The 18,137-nt window shown below is 42.9% G+C and overlaps 1 protein-coding gene across 19 annotated transcripts in view; it reads right to left on the bottom strand.

Annotated features, from left to right (window-relative positions):
• LOC122751408 (microtubule-actin cross-linking factor 1-like) overlaps positions 1-18,137 on the bottom strand; it is a 287,171-nt gene that overhangs the window by 102,804 nt on the left and 166,230 nt on the right. For 18 of the 19 annotated variants that reach the window (XM_043998438.1, XM_043998450.1, XM_043998446.1 and 15 more), the window contains 7 exons: positions 17,943-18,060; positions 15,215-15,277; positions 14,120-14,361; positions 12,040-12,169; positions 11,540-11,739; positions 7,113-7,608; positions 3,447-4,918 (listed from right to left, as the gene is read on the bottom strand). In XM_043998438.1, coding sequence (XP_043854373.1) covers positions 3,447-4,918; positions 7,113-7,608; positions 11,540-11,739; positions 12,040-12,169; positions 14,120-14,361; positions 15,215-15,277; positions 17,943-18,060 — 2,721 coding nt within the window. The remainder of the gene's footprint in view (positions 1-3,446; positions 4,919-7,112; positions 7,609-11,539; positions 11,740-12,039; positions 12,170-14,119; positions 14,362-15,214; positions 15,278-17,942; positions 18,061-18,137) is intronic. The other variant, XM_043998444.1, reaches the window with a different exon arrangement.

Below are 18,137 nucleotides of genomic sequence, written 5' to 3'. Positions count from 1 at the left end.
CCTGAGTTCTAAGCCCTATTCTGCCTACTCTGAGCCTGTATGACAAGCTGCCCACCTTTGTGGGCCTCAGTTTCATCATGTATAACATGAGGGGATAGGACTATATGACCTTTGAGGTCCCTCCAAATTCTAAAAATCCTATGCTACATCTCCCACCAAACAGCTCTTCATCTGATATCTACATCCCAGTCCTTATGCAGAAACAACATGGGAAAATGCCTTTTCCAGAGATAATGACCTTTCTGTTTTCCTCCTGTCTCTGAAAAGGAAATTGTTCTTCCCACAGAACTGCTGGCTTTTGAGGGCTATTTCATGACTTCAGGGATTTGCTAGCACTGTTCCATGGCCCCAGGTCTGTTCAGCAAGTATGTGTGGAGTGGGACCAAAGGGGAGTTCTATGTGAAGGGTGTTCTATTCCAAACTGGTTCCTTATGGCCAGTCTAGTAACCTCAGATTCAGGGATTTCTGACCCAACATGTGTAGATCTTCTCCTATTTAAGATGAATTCAGTTCTGAGGTCCTGATCCTCATTTTAAAAAAAAAAAAGGTGGTGAAACTTCAAAGCTAGTACTGTGCTTGATGTTTATCATCCAGCTCTATTCTATTCTATTAAAAAAATTCTTTAGAAACTGAAAGCAGGAATCATACTTTATGACCTTGACATGGAGGAGGAGTCAGTTGCTGTACTAAACTTCATTAACTAATGAATTAGATTCTCTTGTCATGGAAATGAATCAAAACACTGTGACTCAGTTCTCAGAATGGGCCCAAAGAGAACTTCCTTTCATTCATTCTCCAGAGGTCTGTGAGGATTGACATACATTTTCCCCCTCTCCTTTCATTGTTCTAACTTCCCATGAGCTCAGTATGAACTAGGTAGTGACTGACTGGGAGGAGATTTGAAGGCTTTATGTTCCTACTGGGCTTGAATTATTCCTGATTTGCTTAAAAAAAGAAAAAGAAAAAGAAAGTACCAGTGATTTCACCTTTATTTTCACCATCTTAGACATCCCTGCCCCTACTAAGGAGGAGAGGCTGTTCTCCCTTGCGTTTGTAAACTGGTCCTGCCCAGCAAGACTATGTCCTTTGGCAGAAGGGACACTTTAAGCCTCAAAGCCAGAACTGATCCCAACCATAACACCTACAATGGACCTTTCCTGTACCTTCACAGACAGTACTCTCTAATTCCGAAATCACTATTGGCAACTTCAACCCCCCAGAGTATAGTTATGAATCCAGAAGCAAGGAAAAAAGTCTTCTAGGCCTTGTTTGATTAACAGAGCACTTTTTTTTTTTTTTTGGCGGGGCAATGGGGGTTAAGTGATTTGCCCAGGGTCACACAGCTAGTAAGTGTTAAGTGTCTGAGGCTGGATTTGAACTCAGGTACTCCTGAATCCAGGGCCAGCGCTTTAACCACTGCGCCATCTAGCTGCCCCAACAGAGCACTTTTACATTTATAACTATATTCTTGGTTTTTTGTTTTGTTTGGGTTTTTTTGGGTGGGGTAATGAGGGTTAAGTGACTTGCCCAGGGTCACACAGCTAGTAAGTGTCAAGTGTCTGAGGCCAGATTTGAACTCAGGTCCTTCTGAATCCAGGGCTGGATAGATCCACTGCACCACCTAGCTGTCCACATTTATAACTATATTCTTCATGATAATCCTAGGAAGAAGGAAGTACAAAGAGTATCTCTGTATGTCTTAGATGAGGAAACTAAGGCTTGGTTGGGGAGGTTTAATCACTTGCCCAGGGTCACAGAGGTAAGTAAGGGTCTGAGGTCTTATCTGAAATCAGGTCTTCATGACTGCAGGACCATGTGCCACCTAGCTGCCCTACTGAGGACGAACAGAACAAACATTTGTTGGATTTCATTGCACTGAGTTGCCAGTACTGTGCCTCCCTCAGACAAGATACAAAGGTTCAACAAAATACAGTCTTGGACCTTAAGGAGTTCACAATTTAGTATAGAGAGAGGGACGGGGACACACACACACACACACAGAGCTGTCTACTACAGCAATCTGTATGATACCAAGTTGTGGCTTTCCCAAGTCCAACTACTCTGTCCTTCAGTTGGGCATGCCTCTATTTCCTTTGGGGTTTTAATAATAGGGCTAACTTGGTCAGGAAGGGGAGTTGAAGGAACTAAAACTCTCTACGTGATAGGAAAAGCATTAACTAGAGGGGTGGGAGCCACTAGCACTAGCTGGGGGACAGAAGTGAGACCCTAGTTAACAAGATCTCTTGTGTTACAATGCTCATTGGGAAGGAGATAGGGGAGACACACAATCAACACAGGCATAGACAGATGGAGGCAGAGAGATTCATTCACTGCAAAGGAGACTCCACACAGACATAATGCAGATTAACAGCTAAACCCAAAGGGAGGATATTTTCAAATCAAGGATCCTGACTTCTTGCACATTCACTGAAGGCTTAGTTGGGGACCAGTCTAATTTCTCACTGAGAATTACAGCATTTTGGGGCTGGATATCCCAATTATAGCCAAGGACCAAAATGACCAAGGAAACGATTATCTCTGTTAGGAAACCAGCTGACTTCTCATTTCAAGGTATGAGATCAAAAGGCATGTCACTGGCTTTAATAAGTAATCACTTAAATTAAGAGACATGACTGAAATCTCTCTGGGAATCCTAAATCCAGCGTTGGTTATTGAAAACTACAGAATTTCAGTCTCAGAACTGGAAAGAACCTCAAAGGCCATTCAGTCCAGTCCTTTATTGAGCAACCCCATCGTATAGCTTTTTACAATTCTCTAGTGAGACAGAACTTCCCTAATCCTGAGGCAGCCTGTTCCACTCTTAGGTAGCTATGGTAAATTTATCCCCACCTCACTACTCTTTGGCCCTCTGAGGTCAAGCAGAACAAGTCAAATTCCCATTCCATGTAACAGCGCTTAACATACTTGAGGATAACAATGATGTCTTCCTTCTTCACTAGGGTAAAGACCTTGCCAGTTACTTCAACTAACCCCGAAATGGCATGATCTTGAAAACCCTCACTGTCCTGGTCACCCTTCTCTGGCTGCTCTCCAGCACATCCATCGCCAGGCCTAAATAGAATTCTCCAGTTGTGGTCTGACAGAACAGAAGACAGTGGAACTCTCACCTCTCTTGGTCTAGGCTCTATGCTTCTCTTAACACAGACCGAAACCATATTAAGTTTTTTGGATACCACATCACGTTACTGACTCATATTGAGCTTCCAGTCTGTGAAAACTGCCAACTCCCTCATGTACCACTTAAAACTCCAGGAGGAAGTTCTGTCTTTTACACTATGGGTTGCCAGCAAGAGGCAGAGAGAAGCAGAAGGCCTTCCATAAACAATTCATTTCTCTATGCAGTCAGTTTCTAACCAGCATGAAGGATAGTATTATTCAAAGAACCAAAAGAAAAAAAAAGATTAAGAAACAAACATGTCACTTACTTTAAAATCTGCCAGTTGCTGGTTGATGGTGTCTACTTCAGTCCCTACCACCCACTGAAGGGCCTCACCCTCCTCTGCCGAGGTGGTCATGTCATTGAGCTCTTTCAGCTTGCTGTAGAAGTCTCCCACTCGGGCCAAGGTCATCTCTAGCTGCTCCTGGCGGGTTTTGCCCCTCTCTGTGAGTTTGCCACACTGTTTGCTCAGGGCTTCCAGTTCTCTCTTAAGTCCTAACAAGTCTAAACTTCCTTCTTCTTCTAGCATTTGCCGGCACTCTCTTTCAGAGGCCTCGATGTCTGATTTCAGGCTCTGAATTTTGCTGAGGAACAGACGAACATCTTCAATCTGAGACTGGAGGCTGTCGATGTCTCTGCCAATGGCACGCATGCTATCAAGTTCATCATCTAGGTCAGCTAACTGAGAGAACATCTCTCTGACTCGACAATGGAACTGGCCAATGCCCTCGAGTTTGGTTTCCATTGTCAGGCAGCTGCTGTTCACTCTTTCTTTGACTTCCATAAAGTCTTGTTCAGTGACCTGAGCTTGGTGTACAAGTTGGGAAGCATCAGACCCCTGTGGGGCATCTTCCACTAGGCCCTGAGTGAAGTTCTTTAGATAGCCAACCTGTGGCTCCAGGGCCTGCAGCACTTCCTGTTGAGTTCGAAGCTTTTCTAGGTTCTTATTGCTGCAGGCCTGGGGGCCCAGTGCATCAAAGATCTCAAGCTGGTGTTTGGCCCCATCAAGCTTTTTTTCAATGTTCTTCAAGCTGTCTTGGAACTCCTTGAGCCTCTGAGTCATTTCTTCAAGGGACCCTGTTTTGGCTTGCAGCTCTTCTGTGATGGCATCCATGTTCTGATTTATCCCTGCCTTCTCGTCTCGGATATCATCTTCATCGGTCTGAGAAGAATTGATTAGGATGTCAGCAGCGCTGTTCAACATTTCCAGCAGGGACCGGCGCTTTTCCACATCAGTCAGCATAGCCTTTGATCTCAAAAGATGAGATTCTAGCTGGACGGGATCCAGGGTCACCTGTAAGTCAGACATCTTGGCCTTGCAGTCTTCTATCCATGGCACAAGGTCTTCCACATGCCACTGGTACTTCTGAGCCTTCTGCATACAGTCCTTGAGTTTAGAGTGTCTGTCTGCAGCCTTTTTACTAAGCTCCTCCCAATGGCTTTTGAGATCAACCAGCTGACTTTGCAAAGTCCTCTTTTCTTCTCCTGGTTGCACAGAGAGAAGCAGAGATTCTCCTTCAGCTATGATCACCTCATAAGAACCACTACGCTGGTTTAGGCTCTTCTGGAATTCTTCTTGTTCCTGGAGCTGGCAGTGTAACCGGGCTAACTTCGCAGAGATTGGGTGAGTTTTCGCCTGCTGACTTTGTTTGTCATCTAGCCAGGTCCTCAACTCATCAAACATTTGCTGGAATTGCTGGGTGCTGGCAAGAGCTGTCTGGAGTCTGTTCATGCGATCAGCTGAAATGAAATTTAAATTAATCAAGACAGATGAAGGCATTTTAAATAAGTCTGCTGAGTGTAAAAGTCCTAGCCTAATGAACTAAAGTGGGAGTCACGAACTTTTCCCGAGAAGAAAGCAATGGGTTTAGAACAAAGTCCTGATTTCGGAGAAGACAAAATTATGTGTATGTGAGAAGAGAGCATGATGAACAGGCCTGTGAGCATGAGCCTCTCATCTTGACTGATAAAAGTACATTTGTGGGATCATAAAGTTTAGAAGTGAAAGAAATTTTAGGAATAAGCTAGCTAAGCAAAATTCTCTCTTTTTAAACATGGAAGAACTGAAGACAACAGAGAAGTGGTCTGTCTAAAGTCACACAGGCAGTATATGTAGCAGAGCTGGGATTCAAACTTATATCTTCTGACTTCACATCCAGTGTTCTGATGATGAGCCTAAAACACAGGAAGGACTGTTTCTCTAATAATGATGATTCCTATTTGTACATTGCTTCACAGTTGGTGAAAGTTTTTAAGGTCTATCTGCACACCATAAATAGAGTAACCATTGCAACTGCACCACACCTAGGACAGCTGGGAGAGGGTTACTAGTCAACACTACTCCAAGAGAGGGACCAGCAGAAATTCAGGAGACACCAGAATCACACAATTATATACTGAGATGGGACTGTAGGGGCCAGTTAGTACAACCATATTAGGAGAAGAGTCCCCTCTACATAGTAGCAGGGAGCAGCCTATTTATTACCTTCTGACAGAGCCCATTCCATTTCTGGATAGCTCTTATTGTTAGGGAGTTGTTCTTTATGCCCAGTCTAGATCTGACTCTATAAATTCTACTAATTGCTCCTAGTTCTTCTGAGTCCAAGAAGAATAAATCAAATCCCTTTTCCATATGACAGTCCCTGAACATTTAAAGACAGTTATCATGTCTCCTCCTGCCCCCTAAGCCTTCTCTTCTAAGTATTAAACATCCCTACTTCCTTCAATTGAGCTCCTAGAGCACTGGAATTGGAATGAGAAAGACCTGAATTCAAATTTGGCCTAAGATACTTACTAGCTGTGTGAGCCTGGGCAAGTCACTAACCTCTATTATCTGATTCAGTTCCTTCACATGTAAAATGGGGTTAGTAATGGCACCCACTTCCCAGAAGTGTTCCAAGGATAAAATGAGACAAGATTTCTAAAGTGCTTTCCAAACTTTAAGGGACTATATAAATACAATCTGTTATTGTTATACATGGCTTTAAGGCCATCCACCACCTTGGTAGCCCTCCATTGTATGCTTTTCAAATTATAATGATCATAGATAACATTTATAGCACTTATTAGGTGCCAAGCACCATGCTTAGCACCTTACAATAATTATCTCATTTGATCTACACCATAACCCTGGGAGAGAGGTGCTATTATTATTCCCATTTTTTTTCTTTTTTTTTTTTTCTTCAGGGTTATGGGGGTTAAGTGACTTGCCCAGGCTCACACAGCTAGTAAGTGTCAAGTGTCTGAGGCCGGATTTGAACTCAGGCACTCCTGAATCCAGGGCCGGTGCTTTATCCACTGCACCACCTAGCCGCCCCCATATTATTCCCATTTTTAAGATAGGAAACTGAGGCAAACAGAAGTTAAGTGATTGGGGCGGCTAGGTGGCGCAGTGGATAAAGCACTGGCCCTGGATTCAGGAGTACCTGAGTTCAAATCCGGCCTCAGACACTTGACACGTACTAGCTGTGTGACCCTGGGCAAGTCACTTAACCCTCATTGCCCCGCCAAAAAAAAAAAAAAAAAAAGAAGTTAAGTGATTTACCCAGGGGCACATAACTGGAATAAGTCTGAGGCTAGATTTGAACTTGGGTCTTCTTTGACTCAGGGCCCAGCACTCTATCCACTGAGCCACCTTGATGCCTCAATCAGAGACCCTTCTGTGATCTTATTCATGTCAATCTCTGGTTTTAGTTTTCTTATCTGTGAATGAAAAGGATGGAAGCATATGATGTCAAAGGTCTCTTCTAGCTCTAAAATCTATGATCTTGTAACTTTAAAGCCAGTATTCTGGTCATGGACAAGAATCATACAGATGGAGGGAAATTTGACTTAAGAAATAAATTCCTTCCTGCAATGAACATATCCTATATTCCTGGGACACAGAAAAAAACACCTTCTCTGACATCAGAAAGTGTTTCCCACACCATCTCACCTGCTAGGTCTTCTAAGCCCTTGAGAGGGAGGGCAACTGTCTCTAGCCGCTTCCTCAGCTCATCCTTGAGGTACTGTTCCCCTATGAGTGTGGACAGCTCATCACACAGGGTCTGGGCCTCAGTGATTTCATGGTCCAGCTGCTCTAGGTCAGACCGAATCTCACTTGTCTCTTCCAGCTGCTGTTTCACAGCAACAGGCTGGGTACTGATGGCTGACTGGCCATTCAGTCGTTGTCCAACAGCCTTTACCCTTTCAGATAAGTTCTGGAGCAGCTCCTGATACTGAGTGCTTTTGATGAGAGCCTGGTCAATCTGGCTGGACCGGGAGTTGAGCCTGTCTGTCAGCTCGACCCACTTGTGATTGATGTTTTGGAGTTCTTCCTGTACTTGGTTATTGGACGGAGAGACATCTCCAGGGCCAGTCAGAATGCCCTGAGCTGCTTGGTTCAGCTGCTCATGCTGTGGCCTGCGAGCTTCAAATTCCTTTAGCATAAACTGAAACAGAAATAACACTGAGTTGTTTAGACAGAAAAGACAGATCTAAAAACAGTGTCAAAACAAAAGTGACTTTAGATCTCTCCAAACAATCACCAATGCCTTTGGAAATAAACCAGAAAATAATAAGGCCTGGGCTACTGTGCCAGAGGGCTGTGAGGGGTGAGGTTGGGGGTGGAGGGGAGAAGCACTGCTATTTATAAAAACCTGTTTGGAAAGGATCTCTCCTTAAATCTATTTCACTTCTCTTCTTATCTGTTCTGCTCTGCTGAGCATCAGTCACTAAGGGAGACATATAGAGAGCTGAAGAAGCTTTTTCTTTTCATGAAAGTCAAAGGGATCTAAAGAATTTTGGTCTCTGGAAGACAAAGAAAAAGTACTAGAGAACTCAAATCAGAGGACCCAAGTTCAAATCCTCACTCTGTCTGGATTCTATGGTCTTGGTCAAGTCACTTACTCTGGGCCTCAGTTTCCTTATCTGTGAATGAAGAATAAAGCTCATGATCTCAAGTCTCTTCCTGCTCTGTGTCTATGAGCCTATAAACTCTAAAGTCATTATTCTGGTCATGGACAAGATCATACATAAAGAGGGAAACCTAATTTTAGAGATATGCAGGGGATTGAAAAAGCTTGCTCTCTCTGTGGATGATTTTCTCTTCAGTACTGACATCTGGTGCTGTGAAAAAACAACTCGGGGGGGCAGCTAGGTGGTGCAGTGGATAAAGCACCAGACCTGGATTCAGGAGGACCTGAGTTCAAATCCAGCCTTAGACACTTGACACTTACTAGCTGTGTGACCCTGGGCAAGTCACTTAACCCTCACTGCCCTGCAAAACTAAATAAACAAACAAATAAATAAAATTCAGTTTATCAAGATTAAAAAAAAAAGAGAGAGAAAAAACTACTCAGGATATTATATTGGGAGTCAGGAGGCCTATTTTACCTGTATTACTGGCTGGGCTCATCAGTTAACTTCTTAGTACTTCAATTTTTTTCTAATTGAAGGATGATGGAAACACCGTGGCTATTCAGGAAGTCCTGATTAAAAATCTCGCCTCTGACACTTACTAACTACTAACCAGCAATGTCCCTGAGCTTTAGTTTCCTCATCTGCAAAATGAGGATAATAATGCCTGCTGTGTTATTATCTCATCAGATTGTTGTGAGCACAAATGTAATAATGTATATATAAATTGCTTTGCAAACATTGGAGAGATAGGGGCAGGGACTGGACCTGTGATTTCAGAGGCTAAGGAACTCCCAGGTGACTTTGGTGAAGTTATCTTGACCAATTCAAGCCAATACCTTCTCTGCAACTGCAAACATGAAAGTCCCTGTAAGGTACCATATAAATGGCAGATATTATTATAGGTTCTTCTTTCTGAGCTCTTACAGCACTTATAATCAGAGCCAATTTAGCAATTAAATATATATGGGCCATCCCCAACTTACTAATGAGTTATATTTTAAAAGTAATTTTCCCATGGAAACCATGCTTTAAATCATGGTTTACTTCCCCTATGGAAATATCATAATACCAACAACACTAATGTTTCAATTATAGTTATCCACCATTTATAAAACTGCTTTTATGGAGAAATGCATTTTAAATTCCAGCTCAATATACCAGAGACACATCACCTCCTTGTTTGTGGCACAACTTATTTTTTTTTAATGTTTATTTTGAATTTAACATCCAAAATAAAATTGGTATTTTCATATAAATAATAGAAGAGAAAAAGAGGACTGTACATACAAGTGCAGATCCCCATCATATACAGTTTACTTTTCTCTTTAAGTATATAAAAAGTTCAGCCTATAGTCTGGAAAGCTCTCTTGCTTGTCTGGTCTTCCTTCTGTCCTTTTCTACGCATTGTTTGAAAAGATACTTCAGTGACCCTCTTTTATTTCTTTTCTTTTCACCTGCCTTGCCATCCTTCCCTATCCCCTTTTCTACTTTCCACCAGGGGTGGGGAGAGGAACCTGAGAAAAATGAAAATAAAGACACCATAACAACAACAAAAAAAACCCATAATGGCTATGTGCAAAAACAGGTCTTAGTTGCATGTCAGGTTCATCACTTCTCTGTCAAAAGGTGAGTTGCATGCTTCATCGCAAACCCCATTGCACCTCCCTCATGGATTCACTGTTGCACTCACCACTGCAGCTGGATTTCAAATCTTTCCATCCTACCTCAAGCTTCCCATAGCAACAACTCCCCCAACCTTCTCACTGAGTGCTTTGCCTCATATGGTATTTGACAGAAGAAAACTGGGGGTAAAAAAACCATACTTGACTGAAAAAGACACTCACAGAGAGGTCATCTCCTGCCACTGTCTTCTCCTTCATCCCTCTCACATAAGAAGGGGGCCCTTCTCTTTGCCAAGACCAATTCCCCTACCTGTGCGCTTCATCTCACTCTATCCCACCTTCTTCAGGATACTGACTTCTCTATCATCCCTCCTCTTCCACTAATCTTCAATCTGTCTCCTTATCTATCAGCTACTTTCCTGACTCTAACCCTAACCCAACTCTGGCTCTAATCCTAATTCTGACTCTATCTCTTCCTCATTCTTTAAACAGACGAACAAACAAAACCCCTCACCTGGTTTCTCCCATTTCCATTAGCTATCGTTCCACATCTCTCCTTTCTTTTATAGCTAAATGCTTTAAGAAGGCCATAGACAATTGGTGTCTCCACTTTTACTCTTCTTTCTTCTAAGCCCTCTGCTGTCTGGCCTTGCCTCAGCTTCCTGGCTTTCTTCAAGACTCAGTTTCAACCCCATCTTTATCCCCTATCCCACCTAGCGTACTGCTAGACAGACAGCAGGCATTTAATCTGTGTTCATATAGAATGGCTCCAATTGTTTCCCTAGCTTTTGGGAAAGTGTCTTTGGGCACTGGATTGTAGTATCACAGATTTAGAGGTAGAAGGAACCTTAGAGATCATAAGGTATTGTTCCCTTATTTTACAAATGACAAAACATAGGCACAGAGAGATTAAAGTGACTTGTTTAAAGTCACAATGACCTGGCAGAGTGAAATGAGCACAGGCTCTGGAACCACAGAAAGAGGTTATTATTGTTGTTACAGAGTCACTTTTCAGTAAGGTCTATCTTTTTGTGACCCCATTTGGGGTTTTCTCGGCAAAGATACTGGAGTGGTTTGCCATCTCCTCCAGCTCATTTTACAGATGAGGAAACTGAATCAAACAGGATTAAGTGACTTGCCCAGGGTCACCCAGTTAGTAAGTATCTGAGGCCACATTTGAACTCAGGTCTTCTTGACTCTAGGGTTGGCACTGTATCCACCTAACTGCTCTTACAGAATAAGGACCTGGGTTCGAATTCAGCTTCTGAGGGTTAGTAGCTGTGTGGCCTTGGACCTTAATCTCACCGGGTCTCAGTTTCCTCATATATAAAATAGTAGGAGTAACAACAACAATAATTATTAATAGCTAACATTTATGTGGTGTATTAAGTTGACAAAATGCTTTCCAATCATTTTATCCTCACAACAACCTGGGAGGTACTATTATTAGCCCTGTTTTACAGATGAGGAAACTGAAGTAGATAGAGGTGAAGTGACTTGTCCAGGGTAACATGGATAGTAAGTATCTAAGACAAGTTGAACTTGGGTCTCCTGATTCCAGGTCTGGTGTTCTACTCACTGTACCACCTAGCATGGTGAGAGGCTGGACTAAAGGATTGGGGCAGGGTTTAAGAAAAGATTAAGTATGCTAGGTAGTAACTCCCTGAGTTTCTGTGGCATTCATTGCTTTCGATGGAAATGTGAGCAGACCCCTCCAAATGAAGGTAACAGATGTCAAGCCCTGATCACCAACACTGATAAGCGTAGGACTGAATGGCCACATCATAAATGAATCCCAATGCCTCGCTCTGCTGGGCCTTCACAGTCCTGGATTCCTCACCTGGACCTGTTGCTTCTGTGCATTCAACATGTTGGGATCGATAGACAAGGGCCCCAGAACACTCATCATCAGCTCTTTCTCCAACAGCCACGGCCGCAGCTGGGCCTCAGCAGCCTGGAAGCTTGCTAGCTGGTTAGCTGACTCTTCCAGTTTCTGCTGCCGTGCTGCCGTCACCTCATTGGCCCGTTCCCACCGGGAACCTGGAAAAAGGAAGAAGGGAGAAATTGGTTCTTCACTCACCCTTAGCAACCAGGCTTCTTCTCAGAATTGCTTGTACATCCCAACATCAATCATTTTTATTTGTCCAAGCAAAATAACCTTGCATGCTATGAGAGAAGCTTTTTGTTTTGAGGGGTTTCTCTTAGACATCTGTATGAGTTAATTAAATTTTGTTCCTTTTTCTGGCATATAAGTGCTATAGAACACTCTGCCTCTGCCTTAAAGAGGGAGTCAGGAAGACCTAGAAATTAGAGCTTAACAAAATCTCTGTGATAACTTACTGAGTTCCTCTTGCATTTCCTTCCAGCGTTTTGCTTCCTGTGAGTTGGGATACCTCTTCAGCAAACCAGCCAGTGCTTCCTTTACTTTTTGGATCTTTGGAGAATTCTGTTCCAATTCTGCCAAGAAGGCCTAGAAGCAAAAATCCCATCAGTACAAGATGCTAAACAAGAAACTATGCCAGGAATGATACTAAAAAATGACAGGGAGTTAGGGGACATGAGGTCTGTCCCTGATTTTATAATTAATTTGCTAGTAGGGTCCTACAACCTCTGACACAGAGATACACTAAGGAAAAGAGAAGGGCTCAGAAGATGCTATCAAGGAGGCAGCTTTGGATAATCTGTGACAGAGATTCATCACAGAAAATTCCCTTTGATGTTCTTTGGCCTCAAGGCCTCAGCTAGCTAAGGCCAACATACCACGCATACAAGGGGAATCTCATTCATAGCTACAAAGAAAAAGATGCCCCAAGATGCCTTACCTCATGTTGCTCCTTTGAGACAAGGCCCTCTCTCCTCTGCTTCCTCTAAGCTCTAAGTAGTTTTGTACATGCAGAAGACAGGGTGCTTGTGTCCAGCTCCCAGAAGGGGAAGCCCTGCTTCTATGTGCTAGGCACTTGTTTTGTTCCTGTCTAAAGCTGCTCCCTCTCTGTCCCATCAGCTCAGCTGGACCACTTTCCTGGATGCACTAACAACTGTTAAGCTTTTATGCCTTGATTTTTACTGTCCTGGAGGGCAGGGGCTATTTTACCCCTTTCCTCCTTCTTTTGTTTTTGTATTGATACATTTCATTTTTTAAAAGCCCCAATAATCCAGAGGCTGAGTTTCTTATTTGTAAGCACAGGTGTGTGGCCTACCGCTAAACAGGAAGATCATGACTAAGCATAGTATCATTCCTGAATGTTAAGAATTATCTGGCAGGAGGAGGGCATGGGAGGGTGTATGTGGAGAGAGCATTCTAAACATCAGCATATTTTCTTCTGATATATTCTTGTCTTTGGCCCTTTAACAATGACCCTCGCTATTTTCTGGCTTCATGAATTTATTATAACTGCTGTTTACCTATACCCCAAATGGGAATTCAGAGAAGTGTTATGGTGACTTGCTGAAACTTATGCAGATTCCCTTACAAATGGGTTGATGTGTCCAATAAAGATCCAGGACAAGGAAAGTGAAAGCTCCTGTATTCCTTCCTTGTTGGATCATCTAGGAAATATTGTGTCCAGTTATAGGCAGCACATTTTGATGACTACTGGACACTGACCATGTGAAACATGTCAATAAGAGGGTGAACAGTATCATTCCATAAAGAGGTTGGTTGAAGGAACTGGTAAAAGAAGAATTATGGGAGATATGATCCCATCACTCTCTTTTGAATGGCTACAACATGAGAGAAAGATTGGACTTGTTCTTGTTGGTTCCTCAGGGAAGGACTAGGACTAATGGAATACAGCATTAATAGTGTACAGATTTCCATTCAGCACAACAAAGAATCCCACATTAGAGTTGTCCAACAGCAGAATGGGTTGCCCCATAGATCAGGGAGTTCCCCATCTCTGGAGATATTCAAGTAAAGGCTGAATGACATTTTTTGGAGTTACTGTGGAGGGAGGAGATTCATATTCAAGTTCAGGTTACCTTAACTGGCCTCTGAAGTTCCTTCCAGTGCTAAGATACTGTGATTCCCTTCCTGTGGTTGTTGTTTCTAAATTTTGTGATAGAGCTCAAATGTGAGAGCAAGTTCACCAAAGATACTACGGAAACTTTTATCTCCTCAATACCAAATAATTTGCTCACCAAAGCCTGACTAGCATCAATTCCTCACTCATGGTCTCTTTTTTTGTTGTTGTTTTACAGGGCAATGAGGGTTAAGTGACTTGCCCAGGGTCACACAGCTAATAAGTGTCAAGTGTCTGAGGCCGGATTTGAACTCAGGTACTCCTGAATCCAGGGCGGTGCTCTATCCACTGCGCCACCTAGCTGCCCACCATGGTCTCTTAACCTGTGGCAAAACTCTAGTGGAGCAAGTGAGTATCCCCTGTAGTCTAGGATACCATTTCTACTGCCATATAAACCATACCTTATTACAGTCAGCTTGGGCTCTCACTGTTTCTGTTTTGGTTGGTGATGAAGAGGCATCAAGAGCTTTCAGGGCCTGCTCTTTAGATTCGAGCCACTGTAACAGAGAGCTTGCCTCCTCCTGAACTTCCTGCATGCTGTTGAGCATGGCCAGCAGGCTGTCCCGGCGCTCCTGAAGCGCCCCACCCAGCTTCTCGTACTGCTGGCTCACATCCGACATGTGACACTGGATTTCCGTCAAATCTAGTTTCAGAGAAACAGAAGGCTGGTCAGGAATAGTTCCTTGAGCTTGCTGCCCATCCACCCCCTTCTAGGAGTACCCTGGGATAGTAATAGAGAACATAGCACTTGACTCTTCCTCCCATAAGTCTGCAATTCAGGATTAGACATCACTTATTGGTTTTTAGGACTAAAGTTCTACAGGTGTGATTTCCCCCCAGGTTACAGGAGAGAATAAGGATTTCCTGTTTACTTACACAGAACAAAACTGCTCCTATTCATCTACCTCTTGGCTCTAGACTTGGCTATTTATCCAGCTGTATGACCTCAAAGGGCCAAATGACTAAGTAAGTGGAGAGGACGAAAGCTAATGTTAACGCCTTATCAGGACAGCCAAATCGCCGTTTTTGTATCTCTGTTTAGAGGCTGCCCTGCTTGGAGGAAGAATGCTGTGGTAGATCAGCTCTAAAAATCCTCTACAGCTCATGCCTTTTGTTTGGTTTTCTCTTTAAGGCAGCCTCAGAAACCCAGGGTGGGAAGTGACCTTAGATGTCATCTAATTTGAGTAGCAGATGTAACCTCTAGGTTAGATAAGCCTAAACTTATCTCCTTGAGGACTCCTAGTGTCATAACTGGCTTACCTGCCTAGGTTAAAGTAATAACCAATTTAAATCTCTTGAGAATTTGGGAGTCCAGTTTGGCTGAGACAGGGGAGTAGGAATTACAATAACTACCATCGTTATTATTACTGTTGGCCTTCATCATACGAATCCTAGCAGCAGCTCTTCTGCCCCCATGGAAACAGATACAGATGCACACACAAACACTGCCCTAACACATCCAACACAGGAGGTGCTGTTATGATGGTATAGCTCACCTTTGCAGGTGTGGTATCCGTTTACACTGCCTACAGAGCCTCCTAGAGAGGGCGGGACAGAACCTGAGCAGAAGGACAAAGAGACAAACAAAGGGCAAGACAAACGGTTAGGAGCAATACACTGTTGCACTCATCATGAGATGAGGGGCCAACAGGTTAACATAGCACAAGACAACAGAGCTCATGGAAGGAGACAGATCATTCCAGCTGCCAGGAAACAAAGCACTGATAATCCACAGCCCTTTCTGGAGGATAGTTGAATACCTTTCTCCTTCTAGTTCCTTCTAGGTCAGATTCTTTTAAAAAAGTCATCACATCATTTCAAATGTGCCCTATTTCCTATTTTCTGCCCTATTTCTTTGAGGCAGGTAAAAGTCAAACCAATTATGTCTTTACAAGTGTGCCAGTCACATTTTGTATGCTGGGAAAATGCATTTTTTTTTAATCCATGGGAAAGAAGAGGTGGAGGTGAGAAATTTTACATGGTATTGTTTTTTCTAAACCAAACCTGTAATTTCGCTGAATCAAAGAACTCCTGGTGAGAAAATTTCCACCACTGATGCAGATTGCCAACTGTTCTGCAACTGACAATCTCAGAAAGTTTCCTGGATCCACAAGTGGCTCTCTTTCCATTATACCATGTTACCTGTCAGGGTACTGGAGTTTTTTAGAGTCCATAGAAGTTTCTTCATTAGCACCGATGACCATTAGAAAACTATTGATGAATGGGAATTGAACTTGGGGACCACAGCAAAGGGAGCACATGTTAAGCAAAGTTATGAAAGAGGGCTATTCTTAGACTGCTCCTTCAGAGCATTTGTTCCCACTACTACATTCCCTTGTCAAGTTCTTGTTTCAAGGAACTTAGCTCTAAGAGCACTCCTTGAGGGATTTGGCAGTTCTCAGAACCATAACTACATTCATTTCTATACAAGACAGGTTTTCTTTTTGTTTGTTTGCTTGGTTGGTTTTTTTGCAGGGCAGTGAAAGTTAAGTGATTTGCCCAGGGTCACATAACTAGTAAGTGTCAAGTGTCTGAGGCTGAATTTGAACTCAGGTCCTCCTGAATCCAGGGCCGATGCTTTATCCACTGCACCACCTAACTGCCCACCAAGATAGGTTTCTGAGGCTGATTAAAGCCAAATCATATTCTGCAGCAGAAAGAACACCACAGATCTGATTCAGGAGCCTTAAGTTGTATTGATAGCTCTGTTATTTACTTAACATATACTCTTAATTAAGACATTTAATTTTGAGTCACAGAATTCCCCTAACTGAAAAATGGGACTATTATTAAATTTCTTAACAGGGTTGCTGTGAAGATCAAATGAGATTATATGCAAAAGACCTTAGAAAAATATAAAAGGGGGCAGCTAGGTGGCACAGTGGATAGAGCACTGGCCTTGGAATCAGGAGTACCTGAGTTCAAATCCGGCCTCAGACACTTAACACTTACTAGCTGTGTGACCCTGGGCAAGTCACTTAGCCCCAATTGCCACACTAAAAAAAAATTATATATATATATAAAAGGTTATGTTCAGGTGTAAGGGGTTACATTAGTATATACATCAAATCTAATATTTAGAAGACCTATGTTAGAGCGTATACTGATTAAAAAAAAACAAAACACTAACCACACAGACATTTCTGTAGTACTCTAAGGTTTATCAAGCACCTTTCTCAAAATAAATGAATGACCGAGGTAGTGCAAGTATGATTGTCATCATTTTACAAATGACACAGCTGGGGATCAGAGAGGCTAAAAAACTTGTCCAAAATCACAGAGCCAGTAAATGTCAAAGGTAAGATTTGAACCCTGGTCTCCTGGGTCTCTGTTCAACATCTGGATCACCCATCCACTTGAAACACTGCTGCTATGATCTACAAGTGACAAACAGGGGGCAGCTAGGTGGTACAGTGGATAAAGCACTGGCCCTAGATTCAAGAGGACCTGAGTTCAAATCCAGCCTCAGACACTTGACACTTACTAGCTGTGTGACCCTGGGCAAGTCACCTAACCCTCATTGTCCTACAAAGAAAAAAAAAGTGACAAATAACAAGGCCAATACTCTGAGGAAGGGATGAGAGAGAATATGCCTTTAGGGATACCTCTTATAACCTCTTATGGTTATAAGAGGTGGCTCAGAAGTGGAGGACTCATTCCTTGGGCTCTATGCAGCAACTAGGAAAGATGATAACAGCTTTGTGGTGGCCTTTTGTTGGAGAGAGCTTTTTCTGGTGGCCAAAGTGTAGATGCCTCTGGGTGAAGCTGTTGTGTGTGTTGAGCCCCTGGGATGCATGGCTCTGGCCTCCCAGGAAGTCAGTGTTAGCTGTAAGCAGGCTGGATCCTGGCTTTGTCTCATCAGACATCAAGGGCTCAGCCACACTCCCTCTTGACTCAACATTTCCCAAAGTCAACTGCTCCTCAAGACAAGAAGTCCCAATGTAGTAGCTCAAGGTTATTTTCCAGACTGAAGGGTCTGTCAGCTACCTGTACTGGGTAGGTGCAAGTCTAAGTTTCCTAGGCTGTTTTCTTGTGATGAAGGTATCATCACAACCTTCCAGAATAGTGTAATTGCTACTAAGGAGCAAAAGGGGGGACAAGGAACAGGAGAAGTATCTTGGTGGACCCTTTCTTTGGGTTATCATGATACCTAAGAGAGGTCATCATCTACATGAGGTATTTTATTCACTATCATTTTCAAGTCACCACTGGGCTGTTTCTTACCTGTCTTGGATTGTGTTTCAGGTGCTGTAATCTCCACAATCAGGTTTTCTAAGGCCGTGCCTTTGCGGTTTATTTCTTCCACTTGGGGTCCTTTACTTGTCCAGTCATCCAAAAGAGCCTATTTAAAAAACAATTCAACAAATATTTTTCAAAACATTATCTATGTGCCTAGTTTGTGCTTGATACAGAAAATAG

The sequence above is a fragment of the Dromiciops gliroides genome, chromosome 3 (genome assembly GCF_019393635.1).
Source record: "Dromiciops gliroides isolate mDroGli1 chromosome 3, mDroGli1.pri, whole genome shotgun sequence".
Classification (NCBI taxonomy): domain Eukaryota; kingdom Metazoa; phylum Chordata; class Mammalia; order Microbiotheria; family Microbiotheriidae; genus Dromiciops; species Dromiciops gliroides.
Note: the sequence above shows the minus strand (reverse complement) of the source record. Positions and strands in the feature narration are given on the sequence as shown.